Here is a 15529-nt window from a genome sequence, read left to right as displayed (position 1 = left end):
AGAAACTACGTGGAAAAAAACACTGTGCCACTCCCGTGTATACACACCAATTTCAATAAAAGCGACAGCTCTTGTAGGAAAGATCGGAATTTTGGCGTATCACATTTATATGCCATCTTACTTTTTCTTACCACATTCCTATATTTTCTCCATTGCTTTATTGTTTGTTTTTTAATTCGAAATCTAGGCCCTCGATGTCATCTATCTTCTTCTGTCATTTGTCCATTAAGAAGTCACTACGAGTCAAAAAACACACGTGAACGCAATGTCACACGATTAGCTATAAAACTCTACATAGCCATTTGCGTGATTTTTTTTTTTTTTTCCGAGAGCTCCTTTAGCATGCTTTAGCGCTATATATCAACAATTGAATTCTAAATATAGCAATAACACAAATAGTGACTTTACCGGCAGTGTTGAAAACTTGATACAAAACTTTCGCTTGCAAAAATAGATGACAGTACTGGAGTTTATATAGTGTCGGTAAAAGAGTAAATTACCTAACCAACACAGAGTGAAATCGAAGAAAAAAAGAAAGAGGTAAACATAACCTCTCTCTCGTTGTAAAAAAACTGGACGCGTTCGAAAAAATATGAGAGAAGTAAAAAGAGATAATATTATATTTATATAAAGATAAGATATATTCATAGAGAAGGAAAAAGAACAAGCCCGTTGTGTATAATTGTTTCGTTTCTATAGATAAACGCGAAACGGAGACAGTGATAATAAGTGCGTATCTATCCTAAGAAGGATATTCCTGAGAAGGATTCGTAAAATAGCGGAAAATGATGAACGAAAAAATGATGGATGCGAGAAGACGCGAGAGAGAGTTAATAGGATTACGCGGAGTACCTGAGGCTTGGAGCAAATCTCCTATTCATATCGAACAGTGCGTACTCTATGTATTTGACAATGTCAACTTTACAGCGATACTACCTGAAAAAGACTTAATGTCGTGATGAATTATATATTATAATTTTTAATTCAGATCATTGAAATATTAGCGCTGTTACTTGGACAAAATTTATATAAACTTGCGAGTTTAAAAAAGCTATATACGTCGTACAATTTCGTTACAGGATTGTTAGCGATTCATATTTATATACATAATCAAAGATATATATATGCAGCATTAAAATTATGGATCATTTTTTTATTTGCAGTAGTTCAGACGAAGAATCTGACGATCTGATCAAACAGAAGGATAATATTATACCAAAGGATCGCAAGAGGAAAAAACACGATACTAAAAAGAAGGTATTTAGATTAATTCAATCAATGTTGAATCAAATATTTATAATAATATTAGTGAATGCTTTAATAATATTAGTTTACATCTTAGAAGAGTAAAAAACTGAAAAAGGAAAAGAAAGCAAAGAAGGAAAGAAAAAGGGAACGAAAGGCGAAAAAGGAGGCAAAGAGGGAGAGGAGGAAAAGAAAGAAAGCAAAGAAAGACACAGACAGCAGTAGTTCCGACGATAGCAGTAGCAACAGCAGCGACGAGGAGGTCTGGGTAGAGAAGACCGCCGTCACGGATAAGCCAAAACTAAGGAAAGGTTCGAGTTCGGACGACAGCGGCGGGGATGATGGTACGATAGGACCCGCTCCAAAACCACATGTGACTCTCTCGGCCAAGGATTTCGGTAAGGCCCTGCTACCAGGCGAGGGTGCGGCAATGGCAGCTTATGTAGCAGAAGGGAAACGTATACCCAGAAGAGGTGAGATCGGCCTCACGTCGGAGGAGATCGCCTCGTACGAATCCGTCGGTTATGTGATGAGCGGCAGCAGGTAATATTTATTATACGAAATACGTTAAAAATGTTTACAGCCTGTGATTACATTCTGATACTTTATTTAAAAAGAAAAGAATACATAATATGTAGTATTTGATTTTCCAAAATATGAGTGCAAATACATAATCGCGAGTATTAATTAAAAATTAAATTGACCAACATCGATAAAGTATAAAGAATACTTTTATCGATGCGCTTGTTAAGAATATATACATTTTAAACATTCTATTTCTCTCTAAAGACATCGTCGCATGGAAGCAGTTCGTATACGTAAGGAGAACCAGATCTACTCCGCCGATGAGAAGCGTGCCTTGGCGATGTTCAGCAAAGAGGAAAGACAAAAGAGGGAAAATCTTATACTAGGACAATTTAGAGAGATGATCAACCAGAAGAAATTGGCGCAGGAGAAGAATTAAGTGAAGACTAACATGTATATAGAATGCAAATACTCTTGTATAAATTTTTATATAACGCTAAACCTTTTTGTATATTAAGTAAAATACAGCCTACAGAAATTGATATATCGATACATTTATATGCTTAATAAATACTAGTCAGTTTAACAGAGTGTTTGCAACAATTTTGACAAGGAATATAATACGCTCAATTGAATTAATAATAAATCTTTACCTTTTATTATTTACAGAAATAGAACATCACAGTGTGAAATATAAATAAATCCAAGAGTGAAAATAATCTTTTAATACATCTGTAATGACAGCTCCCCACTTTTTTTATTTAATTAATTTTTTTTGCGCTTTTTCTCCCACTCCTGCCAACCTCCGGTATAATTAAACGCCCTGTGAAATAGATAAACGGATGTTTTGATGTAGTCTATGATTCTAAAAGAAATCATCAACGTACCTTGTATATCCTAATTTCTGCATCGTTTCTTGCACTGCCCCACTTCTTCTACCAGACTGGCAGCTGAATATAATTTTTGTGTCTTTACTAGGTCTACGTTTGCCATAGCGTTCCTCAAATTCCTCTTCCGAAAGGTTTAGGAATATATTTTGAACATCATTCACTGAATAAATATGTGTATATCATTAAATTAGTCTTATAAATTATATATTATGTATAATATTTATGTGACTGAAATACGATGACTATTATTATATTATTATGTTACATTATTTGAGAAATATGTAAACTTTCCAAAGAACTTATGGATACGAGAGAAGATTTCTACTTGGTATATGAATGCTTCCGGGTAATTTTCCAGTATCGTTTATCTCCGTATTCTCTCGGACATCGATGATAAGAATGCTATCGTCCTTTTGCGCTTCCAGAAGCTGCTCGTAATCGACGTTGAGTGCCATACCGTTTTCGCAATGGATCGCGGTGTCCACTTTTCGATAAGGCGATTTCGATGAATATAAACTTCGCGTTACTGGAAAGATTCGAGATCTTATATCATTTGTTGCATAAAATAAGGCATTTCATGACAGTAACAATCCTTTATAAAATCTGTCAATGATCTTTGCAGAGGTTACAATAAAATAAAAAAATAATTTAGTAAGAAAAAAGTAAGTCAGTAAGAGAAGAAGAAAGATACGCACGTCTACCCGTTGGATAGTCAGATATGACTTTCACAAATCGCTGATAACACGGATATATTGACGGATTTCTGTGCAAAAGACCCGGTGACATGAATACTTGATAAAATCGACGACATCCCGTATACATGGCGTCAATTTTTTTTTTTACGATAGACAACTGATCACATTACGAAAAATAGCAGCGATAAAGGTAAAAAATAAATTTATAAGAAAAAAATTAAAATAGCAATAATAGTAAGAAAATATATGTGAAAATAAGATAATTATAATAAGAAAATAAAATGATAAGTGGAAAATTATAATCTTTTCTCTCTCTCTCTCTATAATATCGGCGCGTTTCCAATCGGCCAAAGTAGGCCGAAGGCCGTAGGGGCCAGGGGTCAGGGGCGAGAGAAGACAGAAGAGAGAAGCGCAATGAGAAGTGAGCCCAATTCGTCTTGGGGCCTGGCAGCGCCGCCTGGCGAGGAATGTGGCAGGCAGTTCTTTTTATTTCTCGCGTACGGACACAAGTGGAGAGTGTACTAATTTATATCGAAGATAATCACGGAGAGAGAGAGAGATACTGGGCCTCGGTGTTATCGCACTTTCGAAACGAGTGAGTAAAATTGCGTGGGGACCCCGGAGACTTTGAGTCGAGATCCGGCAATCGGCGTCGCCGTCGCCGTCGTCACTTAATCTTGCGATTTTCGCGCGGCCACTGGTTGGCAGATACACCCCGATGACGACGAGAGAGACGATGCGCCCCATTGTTTATTTTATACGACTCTCTGGGAGATCCGTCGAAGGGTCTACCTGAGTAGAATCAAATTTGCGAAGGGAGGTTCGCGAATGCGATATCCGGATCATCGCACTTCTTTCTTTCTTTCTTTCTTTTTACTTGCGTATCTCTTTCTGGAAGGTATCCCGTTTTTTTTTTTTTCCTTGTGTGTTCTTTAGACGGGCGTACAGAATAATCCACGTCAAATGAGCTGAACTTTACGAAAATGAGCTCGCTACAGCAAGGAAACAGATTTCTCCCATTCCCGACTAATAATCTACAAAGGAAACAACTGTCTATGCAAGGTGTGTCTTTTTATATTGTGATTTTCATAAAGGTGGTAGCGATAATAAGAGACTGTAAAATTTACAGTGTACATTGATAGGCGTTCTCAGGAAGATGCTAAACGGGATATATTTCTTCTCCACAGGTGGTCTTCCTCAAAGTTTGAGCGGTAGCGAGACTGATGTTTCCACGTCTAACGAGAATTTAAGCAACGAAGAGAGATATGTCATAAGACACACAGCACGACAAGAGCCGCAAGGTCAGGAGAATCAACAGCAGAGTCCCTCCAGATCTTCCAGTCATAAGGAAAACATACCAAATATTCAGGTACGTTTAAAATATATTGCAATAATTATAAGAGAATTATAAATAATGTGAAATAATTGTGCAAATGTATCTTTTATGATTCAATATCATCTTGTAAGACTAAGATAATTTGTCACAATACAGGGCAATCTGCATAACAGGAACAGTCTGAAAGATAGTTTGAATGGATCAAACAGGAACAGTCTAAAGGAGAGCTTAAACGGCTCCAATCGGAACAGCCTGAAGGACAGCATCAATGGGTCGAATCGGAATAGTTTGAAAGATAATTTGAGCAATCGTAGCGTAGGTTCGAACAGAAGCAGTTTGGACGTATCGACGAGTTCTTACAATACGTTGATTATACACAATGCCAATGACGACAGCTCATGGATACCGTCAGGAAGGTAAACGTTTTTTAATTATTTTAAAATCTACTTTACGTATGCGCATTTGTGATCTAATTCATGTGGATAGATTATCGGGCATGGTGAGAGAACACGCAGACGTCGGCTACTTGTATTGCGATGGCAATGGCAAGGGTCATACCAATAGTCCTACGATGCAGTCCCTATCCAATCTACCACACGAGGATTATGTTCATGAACAATCTGGTGGCAGTGGTTGTCAGGAAATTACGGACATCCCGGATGATTATCTCAGTCAATCTCAGGTGTGACAAATCATTAATATAGCGATCAATTAACAAATATTGAAGTAAATAATAGCTAACTTGTTTCAAAAGCAGCATTATAAATAATACTTTGAATATATTACAGGTTTTGAAACATCTCGCGAAGGAAGTAAAGGTGCCGCCATATACTACTAATGGAGGTAGCTTGGAAATGAGATTGGGAGAAATGAGAATAAGAGACGGTGATAGGGGGAAGCAGAGCGATAACGAGTACGAGAACAGATGCTACATATCCACCCTGTTACCGTTTAACAAACAAAAATTTCTCGGGCCGACTGAGAAGTTGACTATATCGCGATCGCAGCCCGACCTGTCTAAATTCCTCAGAGAGGAATTGTATCTCACTCGAGTGAGATCACCTCGGTAACGTTATATCTTCTGCGCGTATCCGAATATTCGCACATCACAGTATCTCTTTGATACGATTCATCTTTATAGACCACAGACCAAGGGACGGGAGGAGATAGAGAGGGAGACGACTGAGATATGGCCGCCATCAGAAATGGTGCAGATAGTAATCCAGGAGAATAGCGCATTGAAGCTGGAGCTGGAGCGCTGCTACAACAAAGTTTCCAAGTCGCAAAAGTTAGAGCACGAGATAGCCAAGGTTCATCGCGCCCACGAGGAGCTGGCGGCTTCGTGCGAGCGGCGGGAGAAGCTGGAGCGCGCCGCCCGATTGAGACTGCAGAACGATTGTCGTCGATTGACTGAGCTGAATCGCGCCCTGAGAGACCAAATCGATTTGCTGTCCACGCGCACCGACAGTCCGCCGATCGTCGAGACCATGCGAAAGGAGCTGACGCAACGCGAGCTACTCATCGGACAGCTCATCACTCAGAGTACGTCAGAGCTCCGATTCGATCGCATATGAGAATTCGAGTGCTAATCTGTATTTTTTTGTAACTATTGCGCTCTCGCTATGTTTTTAGACAAAGAATTAACCGCTGCGAAGGAGAGACAGGAGATCGAACTGGCCGCTCAGCGGGCCACTTTGCAGGAGCAACGTACGCACATTGACATTCTGGACACTGCCTTGACCAACGCACAAGGCAATGTCGTACGGCTCGAGGAAGAAGTAAATTGATTTAATTAATTTAACTGATGAAGTATTACATGTATGTTGAATACTCCAGTTATAGTAGACGATCTTTTATCAACAGATTCGTCGATTAGTTTGGTGTGTAATAATGTTTGAGCTTTTGAGATAAAAAGTCCTAAATTTTCTGCCAATTATAGTAAAGAGAGTTTTTACCGTCTGTACAGTGTCGTAAGAAGCAAGTGTACGTGGAGAGAGTCGGTCAGCTTCAGCGAGCTTTGTCTTCGCTTCAAGCGTCTAGTGATAGACGAGAAGAGACGGAAAGACAATTGAGAGGTCAACTGGAGAAAGAGTTGCGCGAGGGTGGCGGGGGTGGTGGCGGAGGTAACGGCAATGAGCAGATGTCGAATGGCGAGAACATCGCGGATCTGAAACGACGGTTGCGCGAGAGGGACGAGAAGATTATGTCTCTCGAGGGAGATGTTACCAAGTGGGAACAACGTTACCTGGAGGAAAGCGCGCTGAGGCAAGCGGCCATCGACGCAGCTAGCTTACCGAAGTGAGTACAAGAATCTTCCTGAGTTTCGTGTATCACGCTAATTATTTTTCTTTTCATTACGCTCACATTTTTGTTCTGTTCAGAGATGCAAAGATTGCCGCCCTGGAAAAGACCAGTCAAGACGCGGAGAAATTAATCGCCGAGGCACGCTCCGAGAAGATGAGACACATGGATGAGGTGCATGCCGCGCAAAAGAAATTGGCCGATCTGGAATCCAGGTAAGATGAATCTATTTATACGTCGTTTAACGACTATTTGGAGTTTTTACGAATCTTATTTCTTATCCGATAGGATGAAGGATCTGGAGTCGAAACTGGCCGAGAGAGACGCCATGATAAGGGTGTTGCAGAAACATACATACGATAAGGCGGACAGCAGTGGCAGTAGCGGCGTGGGCAGTTATCCCGCCGCGCACTCGTCGCACTCAAGTACATCGGCGGATCATCATACCGCGCTGACAAGCACACCGGAACTCGGTAAAGAGGATGGCACTTAAACGCGATTTAAATGTTTGAAATTCTCCTGCAATTACGACATATGATATTTTTATTTTCTCTTAAAAGTGAGTAGCGTACTCGGTGGTGGCAGCGGTTATGGTAGCACCGGCTCCTACGGTGTCACTGACAGTTACAAGTATAGGAAACAGGGCAGCTTCGAACAGACCAATAAGAGCCTCGATGATCAATTAAAGGAGCTAGACTCGCAGCTGCTTAGCAAGGTAAGCGTCATAATTTAAACGTAACATGTCCGCCCATGATTGTTTTCGATCAAATATTTAGGTGATGATCGAGTTTCGAATATCGCATCACGAATTCTGTTTCATCGAATTTTATTTCTGTCTCATATCACGATCTGTTGTTTTTTAGACACACACATGCGCTTCGATTTAAATTAATATTTACATTTCGTTTACGCATTAATATTTCTTTTTTTTTATTAATAGAGACACATTAATTTTTGGACGATCATACTTTGAGTTCTTTAGCAACATTTTAATAGTCATCGCTGATCGTGAAAATATTACAGGTCGAACATGCGAAGGTATTCTTATGTTTGTGTTGATAACTGTTTGGAGTATATTTTCTATTATTTATTTATTTATATATATATATATATATATATATATATATTTATTTATTTTTTAATTAAAAGCGTGTCTCGAGTTGGTCAATAGTTGGTATGTAAGTTTGAAAAACGAAAGAAATACTAAGATTTCGAGAATGGAGTTTTTTTAAACGTCTATGGAATGAAAAACGAGAAACGTTACATACTGATTATTTTCTGATTGAAATTACTTGGTTGATATTAATCGCAAATTAACATTGTGTGATTTAACACAATAATCTCAATCTTTTTTCTTCTTCCTCTCTTTTCTATTTATCGAGAATCGTGTAATACTTTTAATAGCATTTGAATTACTTGTGTTACTTTTACATATATAAGCGTAAGCAGTAGGTTTTTCTTATTAATCTAGCATTTTTCCTCTGTGCCAAACATGTGGTAACCATTTGTCGAAATTATGCTAGAGTAGCCAGCACAGATCTCACACTCTACAAATTAATTCTTTTTACTTAGTTTTTTTTTCTTTCGTATTGCTCCACTAATTCCTCCTGACCCCATGAACCTTCTTCCCACACATCCGAGATATCCTTGAATGTGCATGTGCGAGCGTTTTATACAGCGAGCACTAACCCCTTTTCCAGGTCCCGGTCTCCTATCTGCAACCCGTGCGTTCTTTCTTTCTTGTTTCAGCGGGCACTTTGCTGTTTTCCAGGATTCTCTAATCCAGGCACTGCGTCGCGAAAAGGAAAAATACCCAAGCCACTACTGGCGGGTGTAGATAGCACAGGTACCTCGAGCACCGCCTCGAGCAAGAGCCGACTGCTGGATGAGTCTTCCGGTAGTGTTGGCGACGTGGTATCACCGAGTATAATCGAATTTGCGAACGCGGCGGCCAGACTGAAGGGCACTATCTCGCGGCTATCGGACGGCGGTGGAAAGCCGACGGAGGACATGATGCTGCTCGAGAAGCAGGGCAGGAGCTCGCAGCGACAGCGGATGACATCGGAGGTAGGTGGCGAGCCGCGTCGCGCCGGAAGTCTACCGCCGAGCTCGTTACCCCGACCGCCGAGGACGCTCAAAACGACCAGCAATTCCCGCTACTGTCGACTGAGTGACACAGAAACGCGCAAGAAATCAGATCCCGGACCGTCGCTAGATGCAACGAACGGAAGCGGTGCGAAGGGCAGCGGTGTAAAGATGACGCGTGATTCTTCCGGTAACTGTAGCAGCATCGAGTACGGTAGATTCGATACCGCCGCGAAAGTACTGCGCAGTAAGAAGAAGAGCCCCGTGGAGAACTTTATGACAAACAACACACTGAAGAAATCGTCGGCCGGTGCGAGTGGTAGCGGTCACGAATACGAGAGGCTGCAGATCGACACGATGAGTGGCGGTCGCAAGAAGTCATCGGTGACCGGCAATAATAATGGCTGCATGTCGGAATTTGCGGTGAAGCACAGGGAGATTCAAAGCCGTTCGCTCATACCGCCGCCGCCCCCGCCTTCGTCACGTTCTCGCATCGGCGAGTACGGTCGGCTGAGCGATGGCGAGTCCTCCTCGGTGACAGCCGTTCTCAAGGGAGGCGACAACACATTGAGGAAACAGACGGGAGGCTCCACGCGGGGCCAGAGCACCGGTAGTATTGTGAGCAGCAAGAGCGGCGGCCGCGATTCCGGCGGAACCGCCAGCAGCGAAGCGTCGACGGCTTCCTTGCCGCCAGTCAAAGCGAGATCAATACCGCGTCCCAACTATCGAATCCAATTTTGAAACGCCCATACATTTATGCGCCGTACATTTTATCCCAAAACATTAGTCTTGAGCCAGACGGATCTTGAGGAGTCGAGTAGATGATACTTTTGTTGCAATCATTATGTTTGACAATTGATTTAATCGGATCAGAATTCCTGCATAAAAAGGCTAGTCGCTATTTTATACGCATGAGTTTTAATGAATGATCGTAAACACGGGCACGAGAGTCGAATAAGTACAAGTTTTCGCGAGGCGAGTTCCAATCATCGACCCCGTTTCTCGTTACGGTATAACGTAATTCGTGCAAGTTACATTAAGCTGGTTTCAATTAAGCAAACAATCACGAACGATCATCAAATGAATATCAAACAATATGAGCGTGAAAAAAAGCTTTAATTATATTTTTTTTAACTTTCATTTTACACATAAAATTTTGTCTAAAATATTATTTTGTAATTGTATTAATTCTAACTTGTAATTAATATATAGTTTTATATATTATTTATACATATATATGTAATATTTTTTATATTATGAATTAAATAACATTTCTTCATTGATATTCGTTCAATCTCGTTCGTTTGATTTGTGACTTTTATATGTAAGATTGCGTTGTACCCGATGCGAGAGGACGGCCATAACGAGAACGAAGCGCCTAGAGTTGTATCACGCCATTATGATTACTATTCACTATTTAGTAAGCCAATATCGCGCAAGCCATAAGACAGACACGAACGACACGATCTATAACTAACAATCTATAACTAGCGATATAGTGTATGACCTAGTCATTACCAAAGTAACTCTCTCGGTAGAATAGGAAAGAAGAATTGTCTTCTCCTTAATCGCGTCTCGCGATCTGATCACAGCGGCCTTAATAATACAGGGTGGGAAGAAAGATACTTCTACATCAAAAGTGCCTTCTCTCGCAGATCGCTTCGCGCGCGATTCAGGGAACATTTTTTTAACAAGAAAGTTTCCGGTTTTTCTTTCTTGAAAAGAAAGAAAAGAGATCCGGATAATTCAATTTTATTCCGAGAATCCATAGAAATACAATTCCCAAAAAAGCTCCTATCCTAAATTGGTCTAGGCTCCTCGACAAAAGAGAGAGACTGAACCGTGACATTGCGCTTTCCTTTGCAATCCTCGCAATACGCGTTCCCGTATTCGCGTATCTCTTCCTTTTTTTATCATCGTACAGAGACAATACTTCTTTTCGCATAGTTTTACCATAATGTAATAATCTTTCCTAGAAATTCGCGCATAGATTATATGTAAGTCTATAATATATTTCTATTTACAGTAATTGGTAACGAAATTAAGATAGTCTCTCCGCGCGTATAAAGAAAAAAGGAAAAAACCGAAACGATGAACGAAAAACGCCAAAGTATAAAACTATGTGTGTGTGTGTGTATGTATATATATATATATATATATATATATATAGCATACTTTATTATATAAATTGTCTTTTAATATAATTTACCGTATTTATTTGTGTGTTATGTTGTAGTCATCTAATATGTACGCATGCGCGCTTTTGTAATTCATAGTCCGATTTTTCCCTCCTCGGTATGTAACGCGTAAAACGGCGTAGCTAAGCTGAACTTTCTTTCGAAAATTTTGTAATATACAGATATGAATGGATATTGTGATGTAGCGAAGTTATGGAATAAGGCTCTCTAAGAATAAGCATGCGAGATGGGGTAACGTTTCCCGCGAAATGGCACAAGATTCGGAATTCGCCGGAAGAGGTTCTTGATAAAAGTGGCGAAATTAATGTTTTCAGAGTAACGTTGATACGAAACAGAATCGCGCTGTTGAATGATAATAATAATGTTGTCCAATCTTCTGGTTCAGCCAAATGAACTATCGATCTGCTTCGTTTTTCGACTTCGTTCCAGAAGTGTATTTCCTACTTCCTATCTCTCCTACGCAAGGAGAGACAGGCGAAGCGATATCGCGAGATGGACAGGATACATCAGTGTATCGTTCATATGCAAAAGAATACCAAATGCGACATCACCAAAGAAAGACAAAGCGTTTAGTACGGGCTGCGTAGCTATATTATCTACGTGTCCACGTGTAAAAACGAGTATACACGTATCGTTCCTATAATATTTCCACGTATGAGTTGAAGCGAGATTTCCGAAAGAGCGCAACTTTCGTGAGAAACGATACTCCTTCTCAAATCTACGGCGATGCTCGAGCAGTATCTCGCCGCTGGATCCCCTCCTCTTTGCTCTCTATTTTTGATACGGCCGTTTGCTCCGCGACAAGCTGTGCTATTTCATTGCGAAATTATAGGAGACTTCGCGCCTTATTTAACGAACGAAATTCGTGGTTTCGATAGCTTTACTTATTACTGCATTGGTACTAGTAGAATCCGTAGAACTTCCCGTGGCCTTACGAAAATCGATTCCATCGTTCGGAGAGATTTACGAAAAAGGAAGCGGGTCCGTCGATCGATGGCTTCGTGTCTAGATTGACGCGGATAAGCGCTTTCAAATGTTTTGTACTCGAAATAATGCTGACAATTTTACTTGATGTAAAAAAAAGGTTTGAATTACAACCCTACTTGCAAAGCTACGCCAGTGTCCATTTTGATATTACGACAGAAAAGATTGGCACCTAAATTCAGATACCTGTTCATTTCCGACAATTAAACCTATCAATGTATCTCTATACATGTTCGTATAAACATCGCGTTTGTAGTCATTTAGAGATAATTTAATTCGCAAAAGATATGGTAATTTTATAAGTGACCCGCTATGAAAAAAGATGCAAATTACGTACGGGGGAAAAAATCGAATGATGTTTATTTAAGTTTTTTTCTAACTGGATACAAATTATCTCGATATCGATATCGATATCGAGAGAGAGAGAGAGAGAGAGAGAGATGTTTTCACAGTATTCAAAATAACGAAATATATCTTTTTTTTTATTTTTTAGGTGTATTAAGTTCTTAAAACTTCGTCAACATCATCTCGTTCTCCTTCACCGTTTTTTTTTGTTCTTGTGCGATCTGTACCTAGTATCGTCCTCTTCTTCCGTGGTCCTTTTTCTCTCGCTATCACGATACCGACGCTCCCTATCGCTATATTCGTCCTTTTTATTCCTTCTTTCCGATCTCTCTTCGCTATGGTCTCTTCTCCAATCGTTGCTCTCATCTCTCTTATTTCTTCTTTCCGACTTGTCTTCGCTGTGATCATCTCTTCTTTTTCGATCATCCTTGTCCCTATCCCGCCGTTCCTCTTTCCTTCTTCTATCCCTTCGTTCATTCTCGTATCTATCGTGCGATCTATCTTCCTTTCTCCTATCTTTATCTTCTTTCCTACGCTCCTGCTTTCTGTGATTTTTGTGCGAGCTCTCCTTTCTCCTTCCGTCTTCTCTATTTTTACCGTTATCATGATTTCTCTCATGCGATACCTCGGTTTTTTTCGATGATAAATAGATCTCGTCGCGTTTCTTCGTCTTATCATCTTCGTCGAAGTATCGAATACCTTTACCTTTGCCTCGCCAGCGCATCTTGGCAACCGATTGCGAAAAATCCACGTGTATCCTTCGATCGTCGATCAGGACATTGTCCATTTTGAAATACGCGTCTTCGCAGCTCTTGCGATCAGCGAACTCGATGAATGCGTACTGCAAAGAGTCTCCCGTGTGGTGATCTCTTATAACTTCGCAACTATGTGTAAAAAAGTCAACAAATTATAATAATTAATTCACAATATAAAAGATATAACGATTTGTAATAGACAATTATGTAAATGAGACATACCCGACAATCTTGCCAAAACGACTGAAGATAATTTCGAGATCGTCATCGGTCGTGACGGGATTTAATTTACACACAAACAGAACGTTCTCCGGCGGGGCAATGTCTGCATCCGGTATATCGCCCACGATCTCTAATATCGTGGCCCTTGCTTTAGCTTCCTTGATTTTCTGAATTTCTGTCATTTCTTCTACAGTCATACCGCTCATATCGTCGATCGCTTCATCTGCTCCGATTCTATCGCTCTAGATATAAATGAGATAAACATACAAAAATATTAATAACAAGAAGTGACAAAAATACATTTTTTAAATTAATAAAACTGTCGAAACTTATTCAGAATAAATAAAATTATATATAAACAACTAGAGATACAAAGAAGATTATCTGTCTGTCATCTTAATTATGTAAAACAAATATTAATAAAACAAGCATTATTAATGAGAACTGACAAGAATGCGACAAAAGCTTGTCATTTCTGATGTGATATACCATTAGAGCTTCTTTTGTCGGCTCTGGGCTTCTGTCAGGAATTACGAGTCCTACAGGATCATCGAACGGATCCTCCAAGATGACAGTGTGAGATATTCTTATGTCCTGATAAGGCCTTTGATCCCCATCACAGATGGCCTCGTTAAACTTGAGAATAATCTCCAATCCTTCCATAATCTCTCCAAACACGCAATGCTCGTTGTCTAGAGACTGGAGCTCCGATCCTAGCGTAATGAAGAATTGGGAACCCAGCATGTTGTTGCCACAATTCACCATAGATAACAAACCTATCCTGTTATGCTTGATCTTCGGTATATGTTCGGCTTCGTAATAACGAGCCTTCTCGCCTAATACAATTCCATACATGCTTTCTCCGCCTTTCCCGGTACCAGTAGGATCTCCAGTTTGCGCAATAAAATTGGTCTGCACTGAGTGAAAAAGGTTCCAATTGTAGTATTTGAGCTTACACAATTTTAGGAAGTTCCGCGTAGCTGTAAAGAAACAAAGTGATTATACATAATATATATATTTTTTCTATATATATATACTTTTGATTTACATTTAGTGTTAAAAATATTATGTCTAATTTATAAATTAATAATAAATATGTGGAATATAAATTTTCTCCATCATATGATGAAAAAAATTAAGTACACTTACTTTGAGGACGCTCGTCGATATAGAGGTCTACCGTGAAATCTCCTATAGTGGTTTCTATCACCACCGCCATGTTTTTTATCAAATTTCGCTCAGTCAATAATCTGTCATATATAAATATTTTATTATAAAAAAACTTCTCGTTATCTTAAAATGAAATTGTTGTCGAACTTTGCCAAATTCGGCCAGCGGCTAGGTTATGTACAATCCGATACGGTTTGGTTAAATATTAGTTCGCATAGAAATATATAGAGGTCGCTACTTTATAATAAACAATAAACCATGAATATATAAAATACATAAATTGGATATTAGCTGTATTTATTCAGTTTGTTATTTTCAACTTCTTGCACTTTACGTTTTTTTCTTCTCTTTCTCTCCATTTTTTAAATATATATATAATTATCTCAGTTCATTCCAATTAGCTCAGTTAAAAAGAACAAACCTAATAATTGATCGATATTGGTGAGAATCATTCATATATTTTTTCGAAAACACGCAGCAGTTCGGTCTTTATTTCACGATCCAAGATATGAAATTTTCTTCGTCTATCCGCGAGAATCTTTTTTCAAAGCGAGTCGCAAGGTTACCGAGATCAAGGAATTCTCAAGAAACGAGGTTAGTCCTCGAAATTCTCTTTTCTATGTCATTGCGAAAATCCGAGGATTTTACATTTCGTGTCACGCAAATTCTAGCGATTCTTATTTATAAATCCCGTATTCATGTAATTTTGCCTCTGTTTTATAGTGCGAAAAATTACAATTATGATTATTGCATTATTGCATCCCGTATTATGCGCTTG

At 39.4% G+C, this 15529-nt stretch overlaps 4 protein-coding genes across 5 annotated transcripts; 2 read left to right on the top strand and 2 right to left on the bottom strand.

The window, feature by feature from the left end:
• The first annotated feature begins 503 nt into the window (after positions 1–503).
• Positions 504–2454, top strand: LOC138945191 (NKAP family protein CG6066). Of its 2 annotated transcripts, XM_070316536.1 has the most exons (5): positions 504–601; positions 700–889; positions 1164–1257; positions 1343–1788; positions 2035–2454. In XM_070316536.1, exons 2-5 carry the CDS (start codon positions 786–788, stop codon positions 2207–2209), a joined length of 819 nt encoding a protein of 272 aa, XP_070172637.1. In that variant the 5' UTR covers positions 504–601; positions 700–785; the 3' UTR covers positions 2210–2454. The 2 variants fall into 2 exon arrangements, with proteins under 2 accessions (XP_070172637.1, XP_070172635.1); XM_070316534.1 differs by having other exon boundaries at positions 549–889.
• LOC138945192 (rhodanese domain-containing protein CG4456) lies at positions 2401–3740 on the bottom strand. The gene is made up of 4 exons (XM_070316537.1): positions 3356–3740; positions 2986–3186; positions 2658–2820; positions 2401–2593 (listed from the first exon to the last, which is right to left on the bottom strand). Exons 1-4 carry the CDS (start codon positions 3480–3482, stop codon positions 2536–2538), a joined length of 549 nt encoding a protein of 182 aa, XP_070172638.1. The 5' UTR covers positions 3483–3740; the 3' UTR covers positions 2401–2535.
• LOC138945189 (uncharacterized) lies at positions 3698–12747 on the top strand. The gene is made up of 13 exons (XM_070316532.1): positions 3698–3950; positions 4292–4417; positions 4543–4724; positions 4848–5107; positions 5178–5373; positions 5480–5757; positions 5833–6233; positions 6324–6469; positions 6658–6989; positions 7073–7207; positions 7281–7465; positions 7553–7707; positions 8742–12747. Exons 2-13 carry the CDS (start codon positions 4339–4341, stop codon positions 9816–9818), a joined length of 3426 nt encoding a protein of 1141 aa, XP_070172633.1. The 5' UTR covers positions 3698–3950; positions 4292–4338; the 3' UTR covers positions 9819–12747.
• LOC138945190 (peptidyl-prolyl cis-trans isomerase sig-7) lies at positions 12598–14949 on the bottom strand. Its single transcript, XM_070316533.1, has 4 exons — positions 14731–14949; positions 14071–14561; positions 13582–13823; positions 12598–13488 (listed from the first exon to the last, which is right to left on the bottom strand). The coding sequence occupies exons 1-4, from the start codon at positions 14798–14800 to the stop codon at positions 12798–12800; spliced, it is 1494 nt and encodes a 497-aa protein (XP_070172634.1). The 5' UTR covers positions 14801–14949; the 3' UTR covers positions 12598–12797.
• Between the last annotated feature and the right edge of the window lie 580 nt (positions 14950–15529).

The sequence above is a fragment of the Polyergus mexicanus genome, unplaced genomic scaffold (assembly GCF_030449975.1).
Source record: "Polyergus mexicanus isolate NDT 795.1 unplaced genomic scaffold, iyPolMexi1.0 SCAF_3, whole genome shotgun sequence".
NCBI lineage: Eukaryota > Metazoa > Arthropoda > Insecta > Hymenoptera > Formicidae > Polyergus > Polyergus mexicanus.
Note: the sequence above shows the minus strand (reverse complement) of the source record. Positions and strands in the feature narration are given on the sequence as shown.